Source organism: Melanostigma gelatinosum, assembly GCF_949748355.1.
Source record: "Melanostigma gelatinosum genome assembly, chromosome: 19".
Lineage (NCBI taxonomy): Eukaryota > Metazoa > Chordata > Actinopteri > Perciformes > Zoarcidae > Melanostigma > Melanostigma gelatinosum.
Window position 1 is genome coordinate 9,963,773 of NC_136652.1, and position 15,010 is coordinate 9,978,782.

Genomic DNA, 15,010 nt, shown 5'->3' on the forward strand with positions numbered 1-15,010 from the left:
GCTATTTAGAACGATTGAATGTGTTTGGCCAGTTAAACCTGTATACATTAATTTCACCAGGTACTGTGAAGTTCAGTATACTCGTCTGCCATCACATCTGTATTCCAGTTAGCATTTCCAAAGTGGTGATGTGCAGAATTAAGTCCAAATCCTACATAACATACAGCTTGAGTGTCAAGTGAAAGAGGACTATAGAATTCATTTTTATTTTATTAAAACAACGATGGAAACTGTTGTGAACTAGCGCTACAAAGACCGTGGTTACACTTGTCTTTTCAGTTTGGCTTTTGTGACCGGATTTGCCGGATCGCAACTCAGCTGTGTTAACATATGTGTGTCCGCTCTTGACACTTCAGTGTAACCTGCCTAAAAGGACAGTGATTGGATTATTGCGAGGTCAAAAGAACCGGCTGTAAAACAGTGGATGAAGATATTTAATTTCCATAAATTCATCACAATAAAAGCCTGCACCCTGTTATTTTTTCTGCTTTCTCTTCCTCGTTGAAGTATTTGTAAACTTGTTTGTATTGAAGAACAGCTGCTAACATAGCTCTGCTAATTCTCTGATAAGTACATTTCTTTTCCTATGAATTCTTCCCAATTAAAGTCCCCCGTTATTTTGTTATTTCAAAGCTTTTATTTTGAAGCAACTACATCTGTAAATGTTATGGTATACACCATGATCTATCCTACACCAAGATCTTTGCTGGGATATTGTAAGCACTAATTATTACGGTATATTTAGTAAGTGCTCTGAATATTTTCATATTTAGTGGCATAGCCAGGATGTAATGTAATTTGACACTGACAACGATGCGTACCATTAGCTTCATCTGCTATTGGTGTCGGTCGGTATTTAATGTACCTATGAAGTCAAAGCATCACTTTCTCCTGTCTCTCTCCTCACCTAGCCCTCCATGCGGTTAATGATCAGAGCGTCGACAACATCCGCTTCTTCCGTGTGGAGCAGACGTATGCGGTGAAGACGGGAAAGTGGTACTTTGAGTTTGAGGCACTGAGTGGAGGTGATATGAGGGTTGGCTGGGCCAGACCAGGCTGCAGGCCCGATGTGGAACTAGGAACAGATGACCAGGCCTTCGTCTTCGACGGATACATGGTAAACCAGCTCTGTTGGGATTTTGTGGACGGTGCAATACTAATGATGAATCAGTGTGAAAGGAGATATATTTAAAATGTTGGTGGAGAAAATGTATTATTTAGTCGAAACATTTGGGCGAAATAGATTCCACAGTATTTTTCGCAGCTTGTACAATTTTTATGAGTTTTTATGAGTGATTAGGGATCATATGATACATGCTGCGAAAAAACGTTGCCTTTTTTTCGTGAAGGGTCGACGAATGCACGCAGGCAGCCGCTACTTTGGACATCCTTGGAAAAAGGGCGACGTGGTCGGTTGCATGATCAACATGGAGGACAAATCCATGATTTTCACCCTGAACGGAGAGCTCATGATCACCAGCAAAGGCTCCGAGCTCGCCTTCGCTGACTTTGAGACGGAGGACGGTGAGGGCTCCGCGATCCACAGAACTTTCGCGTTAATTCGTTCATTTATTCTGCGTGTGTTCCATCCACAGCATCTCTAGAGGTGGGACTACAAAATGTTCATGATGTTGCAACCTAATGAAGTCCATTGAGACTTTGGCCCATTACTCTGAAAATGAGCCAGGACAGAGAGTCACATTTCAATAAAGTTAAATGATTCAAATTCATTTTCATAGTTGATGGTGTGATGGATTCTGCTGTATAGACATTTTACATACATGACAGTACACTGATGTGATTTTTTTAAGGCTAATAAAGGTGCAGATTTTTGTAAAATTATGTGCGCAAAACAAAATCAAGTTTTATAATTATTTTTTTTTAATATAATTTTCTTGCATGTGCGGAGATTTATTTTCCCCAGGCTTTTAAATTCACCGGACTAATTACCGGTAAGTCTATCTCTTGATGGCACAGAGGCAGATCACAGATTGTTAGTGGTACTGAAACATCTAAGTTGGTTTTTAATAAATGTGCAAAGGAAGATTTTCCAACTTTGTTCAGGAAAGGAACCTCTCCCATTGCAACAAGGGATGACATGACTGGATGGCTAACCCACCAATTTCCCTTAACTCTCCTCCAGGTTTCATCCCTGTGTGCAGTATGGGCACGTCTCAGATTGGATATATGAACCTGGGCAAGAACGCCAGTGCTTTTAAGTACTACACCATGTGTGGCCTCCAGGAAGGCTTTGATCCCTTCGGCGTCAACATGAACAGAGATATCACCATGTGGTTCAGCAAGCGCCTTCCCACCTTCGTCAACATACCCCAAGGCCACATGCATATCGAGGTGAAAAAGCCATTTCGTTGTTATTATTGTTGCTGCTGGGATTGTCCTTTTAGATGTTATAACAGCTTTGATAACCAGTGATTCAGTGTTTGGCCAGTTTTTAACTTGCTCTAAGCATACAAACATAGCTATAATGGACATATTGATGATGTGTCTCAATTCCCTTCTTTGGATGTTCCTTCCCTCCCCCTGACTCTTGACTCCTCAGGTGACAAGGATTGACGGAACGGTAGACAGCCCTCCCTGCCTTAAGGTCACCCACAAGACGTTTGGCACGCAGAACAGCAACAGTGACATGGCCTACTGTAGAATGAGCATGCCCGTGGAGTTCTACTCTGCAGACAAGATACTGGACGAATCACGAAAACTCAGGTCAGACATCACCACGGCACTGGAGCAGCAGTGGAGAGTATTTTTATGAAAGATTCCCTTGTTCTTAAAACCTGCATTTTGTTTTTTTTCTCCTCCGCAGCCATCCTCCAAAAGAAGATGGAACTGTTGACTACGGAAGCATCACGACTGTAAATCACCTCGTATATATTCAAAGAAACAAATCTGAAAACATATTTCATGGTCGACTTCTCTCTGTTCGTCGTGCGTAAACTATTGTGCTGTGTGTTTTTTTATGGCAGTACTACCACTCAGTGAGAGTGTTTGCTGGACAGGACCCTGCGTCGGTGTGGGTTGGCTGGGTCACGCCGGACTATCATTACTACAGCAAGAACTTCAGCCTCAGCAAGACCCGAACAGTCACTGTCACTCTGGGAGATGAGAGGGGCCGAGTCCACGAGAGGCAAGCTATCATGAAACGTAGAGAGGTGTAATGTAGACGTGGAGTCAGCAGATTTGCTGGGTTGTCCGAGGGAGTCGGAGTATCTGAGAATATCAAAAATGTGTCACCTTTTAGTACTTCAGGGAAGGTCATTCAATGTTGTTCATACAATGTTGTTTGAGGGCCACGGTGTGAATCGTGCTCTGCACAGAGCCCCTGAGCACGTCGTGTGAAATAGGTTTTCAGAAATGAACGTCCTTTTTAACATGTTGATCAAAGTGGAATTCATTAAGTTCATCCATCATTGTAGGGGCTGAAACATGTATCGATGGGAGGGCGACAATCAATTCTGTCTGTCCGAAGAAAAGGTATTGAAAGAAAAGGCCAAAGTATATTGGACAATAACTTCTAAAATGTCACAGTCCCTGTCCATATGGAAAATTCATTTACATGAGCAAACTTTGGCAATGGTAACATTTGAAACCACAAATACAGTTTCACAAGTTAGTTTAGGTTGATAAAAGGATTTTGTCTTTATTGATAAAACTACGGAAGCCTGAGAGGCCTCGCAGGCCTGTTTGGGAGAAAACTAAAATCCTGACGATCCATTTTCTGTCAGGATCCAGGATCCCTGTCTGACCTGATGTTCCATGGCCACACCCTTGAGTGTGCACAGCTGAGGACACTCCAGCTGATCACCTCCTGCTGCCTGACACACCAGACTCAGGGCCCACTAATGAGTCTCCTGGCACTACATAAGCTCTGGTCCTGCAGTCTGGGGTTGTCAGGTCGTACCGTCTTTCACCCGCGTCAACCCCGTGGCGTCCTCTGCCCTCCTTGTGTGTACGGATTACACTCCGCCGCTCTGCCCTCCTTGTGTGACACGGACTACTCTCGCCGTCAAGCTGCCAGCCCTCCGGTGTCGAGCCACGGGCCTCACACCGTCGCTCTGCCACTCTGGTGTCGGACCACGGGCTCCACACCTTCACACATTCGAAATAAAACCTGTTCATAGTAACTTCTGTCTCCTGTGGTCTTGCGTTTGGGTCCTACCTGCGAACTCCCACATAACAGAACGACCTGACCATAATGGACCCAGCAACCACAGGAGCAGCTACACTGTACGGCCCTAACAGCCTGCTGGAGGAGGTGAGAAGTGTCACTGCTGAGATTTCTCGGATTGGCTGTTTCGTGCAGGAACTAGCCCGGACAGTCAGGTCTCCACCAGGTCCAGCACCTGCACTATTCCCTCCAGTCCTTGCTCCGCCGGTCTGGGAATCCCCTGTGCCGGCTCCAATTCCCTATGACGGAACACTGGGGAGCCAGCTCCAGTTCCTGCCGCCGCAGCGCCGCAGCCCGCTCCAGTTCCTGCCGCCTCAGCGCCGCAGCCCGCTCCGGTTCCTGCCGCCTCAGCGCCGCAGCCCGCTCCGGTTCCTGCCGCCTCAGCGCCGCAGCCCGCTCCGGTTCCTGCCGCCGCAGCGCCGCAGCCCGCTCCGGTTCCTGCCGCCGCAGCGCCGCAGCCCGCTCCGGTTCCTGCCGCCGCAGCGCCGCAGCCCGCTCCGGTTCCTGCCGCCGCAGCGCCAGCTCCAGTTCCTGCCGCCGCAGTGCCCGCTGCCGTCTCTGCGCAGCAGCGACCTCCCGTACCCGCTGCCGTCGCGGGGCAGCAGAGACCTCCCGTGCCCGCTGCCGTCACGGGGCAGCAGAGACCTCCAGTACCTGCCACTGCTGCACCAGCATCCTATTCTCCAGAGCCCTTCCGCCCGCCCGGCCGTCCGCCGGAGCACCCGTGTCCGGAGCCGGATTCCTTCCGCCCGGCCGTCCGCCGGAGCACCTGTGGCCGAGGCTCTTCTGCAGCCCCGTGGCCGGTCAGAACCAGTCACCCCTCCTCCGGACCCCCTCCGCCCACCCTGGCCGGCCTTCTAGCTGTGGGGCCATCCCTCCTCCGGACCCCCTCCGGCCGCCCTTTTTTGTGTCTGGTTGTACGTCTGGAATCCGTACTGTCAGGATCCAGGATCCCTGTCTGACCTGATGTTCCATGGCCACACCCTTGAGTGTGCACAGCTGAGGACACTCCAGCCGATCACCTCCTGCAGCCTGACACACCAGACTCAGGGCCCACTAATGAGTCTCCTGTCACTACATAAGCTCTGGCCCTGCAGTCTGGGGTTGTCAGGTCGTACCGTCTTTCACCCGCGTCAACCCCGTGGCGTCCTCTGCCCTCCTTGTGTGTACGGATTACACTCCGCCGCTCTGCCCTCCTTGTGTGACACGGACTACTCTCGCCGTCAAGCTGCCAGCCCTCCGGTGTCGAGCCACGGGCCTCACACCGTCGCTCTGCCACTCTGGTGTCGGACCACGGGCTCCACACCTTCACACATTCGAAATAAAACCTGTTAATAGTAACTTCTGTCTCCTGTAGTCTTGCGTTTGGGTCCTACCTGCGAACTCCCACATAACATTTTCTGCACCTACGACCGACAAAAAAAGAACACAATTAATTCCCAAAACGTTTTTTTCCAATTGCGGTGCTTGATATAAAGATAGCAAAGCTGCAGGAGTCCAGATGAACATGTAGCATTGTACTACCCAAAAAACAACACGATACCTATATCATCGTCAATTACCCATAAGCCTTAATTGACCTTGGAGTGGCGCTGTATCTTCGGCTGAGAAACCAAAGACTATATATTGACTTTGTATCTTCCCTTTTCCATCCAGTAGTAGGAGTAAATGGGGAAGAGACATTCTGTGTGTAATGTAATGATGATTAATGAGGCAAGACCCACTACAGATCGATGAATGTGACACATAATGAAAATATATTGTGCACAAATGAGTTATTTTTCAATAATCTTTGTTGTCCTGTGGTTGTTCGTGTTCACGTGGATTTATGCACGCCAAGCTCATTGTCTGCTGTTGCTGCAGTGTCCAGAGGAGCAACTGCTACATGGTGTGTGGGGCGGACGCGGTCGGCCCGTCTTCCTCCAGCCGCTCCGACTCTGACCTGGAGATCGGCTGTCTGATTGACCTGGCCACTGGCCTCGTCTCTTTCACTGCCAACGGCAAGGAGCTGTCCACCACATATCAGGTAATGAGGGCAAAAGCACAGTAGTTGGGTGCAGGGGAGTTTTAACGACTCGTATTGAATACCTGACCAGACCATGAAATGTTACTTTGTCTGTTATTGATGAAAAGCTTCTTGTGTTTTTCTGGCTTCAGTTGTTTCTCCTCTCTCTCATCATTTGTCTCAGATGTCATCAATAGTCCAACTTATACGTATTGAACTTGGATTTACAATGCCAGTTAATCCATGCGCTTCGAGGTTTAAAGCCTTCTGACACGAGCAAGAGCAGAATGCTGAGCATCAGATCTGCAATGATCTGAAAGAAGAATTTGAATAAGAACTTAGATTCCTCTCAGGGCTTTGTTCAGGACAGATCTGACTTGTTTCCTTTTGTTGCGTTATTAACTCCTGTAAATCTAAATGATGAAATCTATGATATTGATGACTGCACTTTGTTTATTTTCAGGTGGAGCCAAATACTAAGCTCTTCCCAGCTGTGTTTGTACGCCCTACCAGTGCAAACCTCTTCCAGTTTGAATTTGTCAAGATCAAGGTTAGTGTCTTTTCGAATCCAACAATTTGCAACGCTTGGACACGGTGTGCAGTACTGGATGTGGGTATTGCCAGAACGAGTAGAACGATTTAAACCAGGGGTCTCAAACTCCCGGCCCGCGGGCCGAATGCTGCCCCCCATGTCATTTTATGTGGCCCGCGAATCCGCCAGCAAAAAAAGAAAAAAAGGGGAAATAAAAGTTTTTTGTTTTTTTTTAAAGTTAGACTTGATAATAAAAATATCCCCACAGTCGAAATTATGAGATAGAAAGTCAAAGTTATGAGATAGAACGTCATAACTATGATAGAAAGTCATAATTCTGAAATAGAAAGTCAAAATGATGAGATACTTAAACACACAGTCACAGGAGCAGCTCTTTGGCTGGTTACTGTACATTTGACATATAAATGTATTGTGAGTACATTGAAGACTTTAAACGTGACTTTACAACACATGAAATACTTCACGTGGGATTGTGCAAACGCACCCTTGAAAGGATTTTAAGCATTGAACAAAGTTATTGTAGTAACTTGTGTGATATGTGTCTTTGATATTTTCTTTAATAGTTTGATCTTTGATAGAGTAATGTGGGTTCCTTAACCCTAAATTAAAATAACCTAAGTTATAACAACAGAAATGTGCTTAAATATATTTTTACATTTATATAACTGCATGTACAATATTTTTACACTTGAATAAACAATAATCAATGCAGAGAGTTATTTAACAATATGTTACGAGTAGTTACATTTACAACCGGCCCTTTGTGGGCGACCATGATGCTGATGTGGCCCGGAGTGAAAATGAGTTTGAGACCCCTGTTTTAAACCATTTTAGTCTTCTTAATTTACTAGTATTGTTGTACACGCCTCGTAACTGTAATTAATAGACGACCATGTAGGTATAACGATTTAGCATCTTCTTGAATTTTTTAATGCCTTAGAAGTGTTTTTACAATCAACATATTAATTCAAGAAATTGTAATATTAAGAGCAAAAGCACACGGTCCATCAACGAGTTAAACATTGTTTTTCCTATTGTCTTTCCTGTTCATCGTACTGTTCTTCTCCCTCTTCTCCCAGGATGTGATGCCGCTCTCGTCTGCCATATTTGAGAGTGAGCACAGGAACCCGGTGCCGCAGTGCCCGCCCCGTCTGGATGTGCAGACCATCGTGGCCGTGCTGTGGAGCCGGATGCCGAACACCTTCCTCCACGTGGAAACTGCTCGGGTCAGCGAGAGGCATGGCTGGGTGGTCCAGTGCCTCGAACCGCTGGAGATGTTGGCCGTGCATATACCTGAGGAGAACAGGTGTGCAACAAGGATGTGAAGTAGACTTACAACTTGATCTACAAACAGCTACACTTGCTGTATGTGACTTGTTCAGTCCCACATTGTTATGGTGTCTTTACACCATCGGGAAAAAAATCCCCTCAGCCATACGAGAGCCATGATTCTTTGTCAATCACACTATGTAACACCTTAGTAAATGATTAACAATCATTTAAACAATGTTTTGTTCATATTAGGACCACATTGCCCATAAACTCTCGCGCTTTCAGTTGCAAAAGCATCGTTTCAAAGTTAATGTGGTAACGATGCGTTTATCACATCATTTTGGAGTTTGTTTCTTCATCTTAGGGTTGGCCGATATGGATAACATACTCGATCATAAATTGTAATTTTTATCAAAATGATGACTGGCTTTCAGTAAAGATTGTTTTGTCAACCATTTTTGGATAAATAGCCAGATGGTAATGTTATTTTTTTGTCAAATTAAGTGAATTAAATACCCGTCAGATCAAGAAACTTTATCAAACTGTTTCAAAAATCATACCTATATCTGATACTGGCCTCAGTGAAAAATATAAGGGACAGTCACCATCGTGTGCAGGTGGTATATCATCTCAAGCATATATTGTCATGTCGTCAATCGGTAAAAACAATGAACGTCTAGTGTGCCACCTAGTATATACTGCTGCAGTGTAAATGGTTCTCCATCATCCCATTCGTTTCCTGCTCTTCTCTAGGTGTTTGGACATCCTGGAGTTGTCTGAACATGAAGACCTGAGAAAGTTCCACTACCACACCCTGAAGCTGTACTGTGCCCTCTGTGCCCTGGGAAACACCCGCGTTGCTCACGCCCTCTGCAGTCACTTGGACCAAACGCAGCTCCTCAACACCATCGACAACCAGTACCTCTCCGGCATGCTGAGAGACGGCTTCTACAATGTGCTAATCAGGTGTGGCATTTGCATTTGTTTTGCATTGAACGTAGTCGGAGATGAGTTTCTTTTTTTTTTTATTCTTCCTTGCCTTCCTGCAGTTTTTGAAATTGGCTTTTTGTCTGCATTTGAGAAATGGAAAAGTAGAAGTTGTAGTGGGAAATATAATGCTGTTAGCAGAAAAAGGTGTTAAAAAAAAAGTGTTAAAATTCAACATCTTTTATTTTCCTGCAGAGACGTTGTCAATTTTCTTATTCATCATGGAATTTAATGATGAACAATGAAATAATTGCAACTTATTACAACATCGTCAAGTGACGGAGCCACACACGAGACCACAACGTTCATATGTCAGAATACATCTTTGTGTCTTTATTGACATTGAGTTTTTTCACACAATGTCAATAAACCACAGACAGAGATAATTGAATTACATCACACATGGTACATTTCACCTGCTACTTTCCCGACATCGTGCTTACCTCCATTAACACTGAAAATGCAGTTTCAAGTGGAGGGTGTGAACATCCATGTAGGAGGACTGTTGCTTTGAACTGTGATTATAAACAACAATGCATCTGAGAACTCAGCATCAGGTAATTGCTGACTCACTGGTATTGATCGACAACCCTGTCACCTCCCACAGATATATTGAGGTCATTTTGTGCTGTGGAGCTGTAACATCTTACAAATTGCACATTTATACCACATCGGGAAATTAATTTATGAGCCTAGAATAGTGAATGGTTACTTCCTGACAAGGGTAATGGCCAAAACCTCCCGACGATGATTGAACTGATTCTTCTTCTCACTGCCAGCATTCATCTTGAGACGGCAAAGGAGGCTCGCCTGATGATGAACAACGAGTTCATCATCCCCGTGACGGACGAGACTCGCTCCATCAAGCTGTTCCCTGATGAGTCCAAGCGGCACTCGCTGCCTGGCGTTGACCTGAGCACCTCCCTCAAACCTCGGGTCAACTTCTCCGCCGTCGGCATCATCAACACAAAGCACGCCCAGTACCTTTACAGCCCCCAGATCCCTCTGGGCACCCTGAAAGAGAAAGCCATCAGTATGCTCTCTGAGGCTGTGCAGGGCGGAGGCACGCACATCCGTGACCCGGTAGGCGGCAGCGTGGAGTACCAGTTTGTCCCCATCCTGAAGCTGATTGGAACGCTTTTAATCATGGGAGTCTTAACCAGTGAGGAGGTGCGACTGATTCTCCTCCTAATTGACCCCAACGTGTTCGGGGAGACCAAGGAGGGAGAGGAGGCTAAGGGCTATGAGGTGGCCGTGACGGGGGAGAAGGAGGATGTGAGCAAGAATGAGGAGAAGGCTGTGGAGGCCGGAGAGGAGGAAACAAAGGAAAGTAAACCGCAAGTTAGAGGTCTGTTGGAGAAGTCCCTGCCCGAGTCTGTCAAACGCCAGGTGATGGAAATGATCACAGAAAACACGCACACACATGTCAGAGATTAGATGCGAGATTGGAAATAGAAGTCCATCTATTAATATTCCAAGGTTTTAATGAGATTAAAAACGTCCCCATTTTATTTCCCTTCTTCCGATTTGGTGCACCAATTCCTCATTTGTCAGCAATTCAAAGCTTTTGTGATTTATCTCACTGAGGAGTGACTGCACGAGTGCAAAACAAGGCAGTGGATGAATACTGTTGTGGAATATTTCTATGAATAGTCGGGAGAAGAGTGTAAAATGTTTCTCATCAATGTCAAATGAAACAGAGTCTGGATGAACGATCAAAGTTGTAATAGTCAATTTATTTGCTTGCAAGCAAAGAGAACACAGTCTCACAGACACATCACCGTCATCTGCGAGAGGTGCTCTGACAACATAGTCAGATACATGGACATTTATCCTCAGTCAGCATGCTGTTATCTTGGTTCGCAAACAAGAATAAACAAGAAGAAGGAAACCAGTCAAGGCAGATGTTTTTCTTTGAAGCACAGTGTCCTGTCTTTACGATACCCTGAAGGCACTTTATGGCCGGTTTACGAATCCCTTTATTTATCAGTTTGCCCCACAATAAACCATGGATACACCCAGCCAGATGCGTCCTTTGATGTCACTGTGAACTGGTCAAAGATTTAAGTCACAGTATCGCAGAGACGGAAAAAGCCTGTGAATCGTCACCCATCATAAATACCTAAAGAGGGTCATGCTCTTCAGCTGATGCTCATCAGGAAGTACCGTAATCTAGACCTCTGTGTGTCGCCGTCTTTGAAGACAAATAATGCACAGGAAAACAGATAACAAGATAACAGATCACAAGACCCCTGGATCCGAAATTTACGAGAATCATTTAGAAAACACAAGGTTTAGTGCCTGCTCTTCTAAACCTCACATTCCTTAACCCTAAAACAGTAGACTGACATATTTTCCCATCACAATACTAATCTTCCTATCAATGACAAAAAGTCCAAAATGCTGTAGACAGCTACAATCTCTGCATTGTGAAGATAATCGAATAATATGTGAGGTTTCTCTCTGTTTAACGTACAGACAACGTTACATCAGTTTATATGAAAATGATCTCATTTAAAAGCCACATCAAACAATACAGACACACAGAGAGAAAGAGAAACCGTTACCTCTGAAAGTACTCTCCATTGCCATCCTTGCTGAATTGATATCTTCTCCTCAGATGTGTGAGCTGCTGCACTACTTCTGTGACTGCGAGCTGAAGCAACGCATCGAGGCCATTGTCTCCTTCTCCGACAGCTTCGTGTCCAAGCTGCAGTTCAACCAGAAGTTCCGCTACAATGAGCTGATGCTGGCGTTCAACATGTCCGCCGCCGTCACTGCCAAGAAGACGAAAGAGTTCCGTTCACCCCCACATGAGCAGGTACTATACTGCAATGGACCAGGCACCACGAGGAACAGTTTACATCCAGTTTGAGACGTAATTTATGTTCAGTGTGGTTTATTATAGCGGAACATAACCCGTAGATGAGTACTTGAGCTTGAGGGAGAAAAATAATATTCCATTTTAATTGACGTGCAGCCGTGCGTGCGTCCTATAGCTATGCCCTTTAGATCATTTCAATTTCAGAGTCGGAGGCCGATACTGGAGCACAGGGTTTTGTAATTCACTGAGTGACTTTTAGTTTCAGCTGGTACTGCCGTAGGGGAAATTGGGCCAAGTTTGAGGCGAAAGTGAACTTTGAGTGAGTTGACCGTGCATTGAGAGGTAAAACAAAAGCTGACATTTAAGAGTAGAAAATAGTTTTTAGTCCCAAAGGGGATTTACCGGTCAGGATGCATTGTGTGAGAAAACTGTAGAATCAAAATCAATCCACTAATTTATATGTCGGCATTTGAAATAGTTTGCAAGGTTTAAATCAGGTGTAAAAAAAAAAAAAAAAGAAGCTAAATTTACACATATACATATTTGACCAGGGGATGGTGCTGCTAGGACGCCTAAATCACACCAGCAGATCAAAAGAATCCCCCTGACAGTTTATTTACTCTCACAACACATGTTGAAGCAATCTGCCCTTTTCACTTTGCGGAGGTCAGGCTCATTGCGCCACGTATGTAACCCTTATTGTTTATTATCCTTCACAAGGTCCATAATTGGGATTGAATCACAATGACTCTTGTTCTGAATAACATAAGGGCCGACATATTGGTCTAGCTCTACCCTTGTGTGTATGCACCTTAAATACTAGACATACAGGTAATGGCTTGACCAACTTGCACTCATGTTATCATCGAACGGTTTAATGATTACATTTCTCTTTGTTCTCCTTTTAGAAAACTACTTTTCATTTCCTGCTTTCTGATGGATAACGATCTAAAAAGCATCAAATGTGTCGAGAGCCAGTGATGAAGTATCTGATCTTGCTGCTATAACCAAACTGAAGTACATTAATGGATCTCAGTTCTCCCTTACAGCACATGCTTTCAGTACTTTTTAAGCCCAGTGTGTAATAACTGCATCAGTGCACTGAAGTGCCAGGGGCTCAGATCTTTGTAGCGGATGAATCGGCCCCATACTCCGAGTCAGAGTAGAGAGGAAGAGAAGGAGTACGACATCATTCTGTCCGGCCATTCGCCAGAAAGTCCCATTTGTTTCTGTTCAAGCTCAGATCTCTCGCTTTAGTGACGCGTTGTTGGATGCAACACCGCTGTGACTTAAAGAGCGAGCCAAAAGTTGACATGCAAACTTGTCAAAATGTTTAATTGCATTTCCTATGAGCTGCAAAACCTTGCAGATAAGCACATGCCTACAGCTACGCTCATCCCCTGAAACATATGTCCTGTAGCGGTCAGCAGCAGGTGCATACTGTAGGCGACATTCTGCAAGTTTGCTGCATGTTCCTCCCATGGTTTATTAAAAAAGCCATGCCAGAAATAGACATCAGAATAGTCGAAGCTGGACTCTGCATCTGCTTTGCTCAAGGAAGCAGCTCATGTATATTTAGTCTGTTAGCGTGTGACATACAGCAAACACAGCAGATTAGTAGCTATTTAGAAAAATGTACCATTAAAGCTACTGTTGCTTATAGATAACCATTTTTACTGCACATGTTCTTCCCTCTCTCTCGCTCGCTCAGCCGAATTGGTTTACGTGGGCGGCCAAAGGACACCAGGCAGAGCTTCTCTGAAAATCATTGTGCTTCGCAATGCGTCAGCAACCAGTGTGAACCCGTCGTCAGATTATTTCTGTCTGCATTGATCAGACAGATACTATCTAACCAGCCATTGTAAGCACTCACTGCAGGAGACTAGTTTCTGCCGTTGGGTTTTTGCTCAGAATAATAATGGTGCTATCTGCTCTGTATGCCATCCTCCTCTTATTCATACTTTCACACACTACACTGTGCAATTCTCACCCTTCTATCTCCTCATCCTCATCCTTTCCGGCGCTCGAAAACACATTTTTATATTCCCTTCCTCACGCTCTACATCGAACCTGCAGATCAACATCCTGTTGAATTTCACTGCAGGGGAGGACTGCCCATGTCCTGAGCAGATCCAGGAAGAACTCAACTCCTTCCATGAAGAATTGCGACTGCACTGTGGTAGAGTCCAGCTCTCTCAATTCTTTTACATATGGTGCTGATTTTGGTTCATTGATGTTGATACATTGTACGCGACTGAGGAAGGATATCTTCTCGCACAGAAGGATTCTTCTTGATCTTTGACTCAAAAAAAAAATACCAGTATTTTTTGGGGTATTATAAGCACTCGTCAAATGCCTGGTGAGAAATAGAGGCGACAAGTCACATTGGTTTTCGGCTTATCTGTTATCAGAAAAAATGAAACACCAACATTCTATGTCCTCTCATTCTACACTTAGTATCACAAGTTTTTTTTTTTGCATATTTAAACACGTTATACAAAATGTTGATTTTCCGAGTGTCTGACAGAAATGTGTTTCCTCTTGCAGGAATTCCCGTGGAGGAGGATGAGGAAGAGCAGGACACTTCGATAAAAGGCCGTCTCCTCGCTTTAGTCTACAAAATCAAAGGTCCGCCTCAGAAGACAGAGAAGGAACCCACAGAGACGGAGCAGGCTGCTCCCAGTAAGTCACTGGGAACATCTGGTAGCACAGTATGGGGATCGGATGCAGAGATTAACCTCCGAAGCATAAAGTCATTTCAATCGACTTTACAGAAGGCAATATACAAATACCAACTGTCAAACTACAGGAGCGCGTCTAACGTCTCGCAACAGCTTTAACGTTTAATAAGTTTTAAAAAATCATGTTCTACTCTTTTCAACTGACTTCATATGATACTTGGATCTTAACTTTATACAATGATGCAGATAGAAGTGGGAGACTAGCTTTTAGCAATTTAAATTTAATTTCCGTGTTACACAACTTACTCTGATTTTATTTGTTGTCGTGCCATATTATCAATATCTATTTCATATCTAAAGGTCTACTGGAAAGGCAATAAGCCATGACAAAGTGTTTTCTGATGTGTCATTAAACGCCAAATTGGTATTGAAAGAACCTTGAAATAAATAAAGTAATATACAGAACATAAGACACTGCCCGGCTACTAGTTCAACAAGCTCT

The 15,010-nt window shown here is 44.7% G+C and overlaps 1 protein-coding gene across 1 annotated transcript in view; it reads left to right on the forward strand.

The window, feature by feature from the left end:
* ryr3 (ryanodine receptor 3) overlaps positions 1–15,010 on the forward strand; it is a gene marked incomplete at its 5' end in the record, with an annotated part of 111,735 nt that overhangs the window by 57,628 nt on the left and 39,097 nt on the right. The window contains 14 exon segments of the mRNA XM_079291030.1: positions 912–1,117; positions 1,350–1,524; positions 2,144–2,352; positions 2,561–2,724; positions 2,825–2,873; positions 2,985–3,145; positions 6,050–6,212; positions 6,655–6,741; positions 7,824–8,050; positions 8,770–8,982; positions 9,783–10,392; positions 11,624–11,824; positions 13,904–14,006; positions 14,375–14,509. Coding sequence (XP_079147156.1) covers positions 912–1,117; positions 1,350–1,524; positions 2,144–2,352; positions 2,561–2,724; positions 2,825–2,873; positions 2,985–3,145; positions 6,050–6,212; positions 6,655–6,741; positions 7,824–8,050; positions 8,770–8,982; positions 9,783–10,392; positions 11,624–11,824; positions 13,904–14,006; positions 14,375–14,509 — 2,703 coding nt within the window.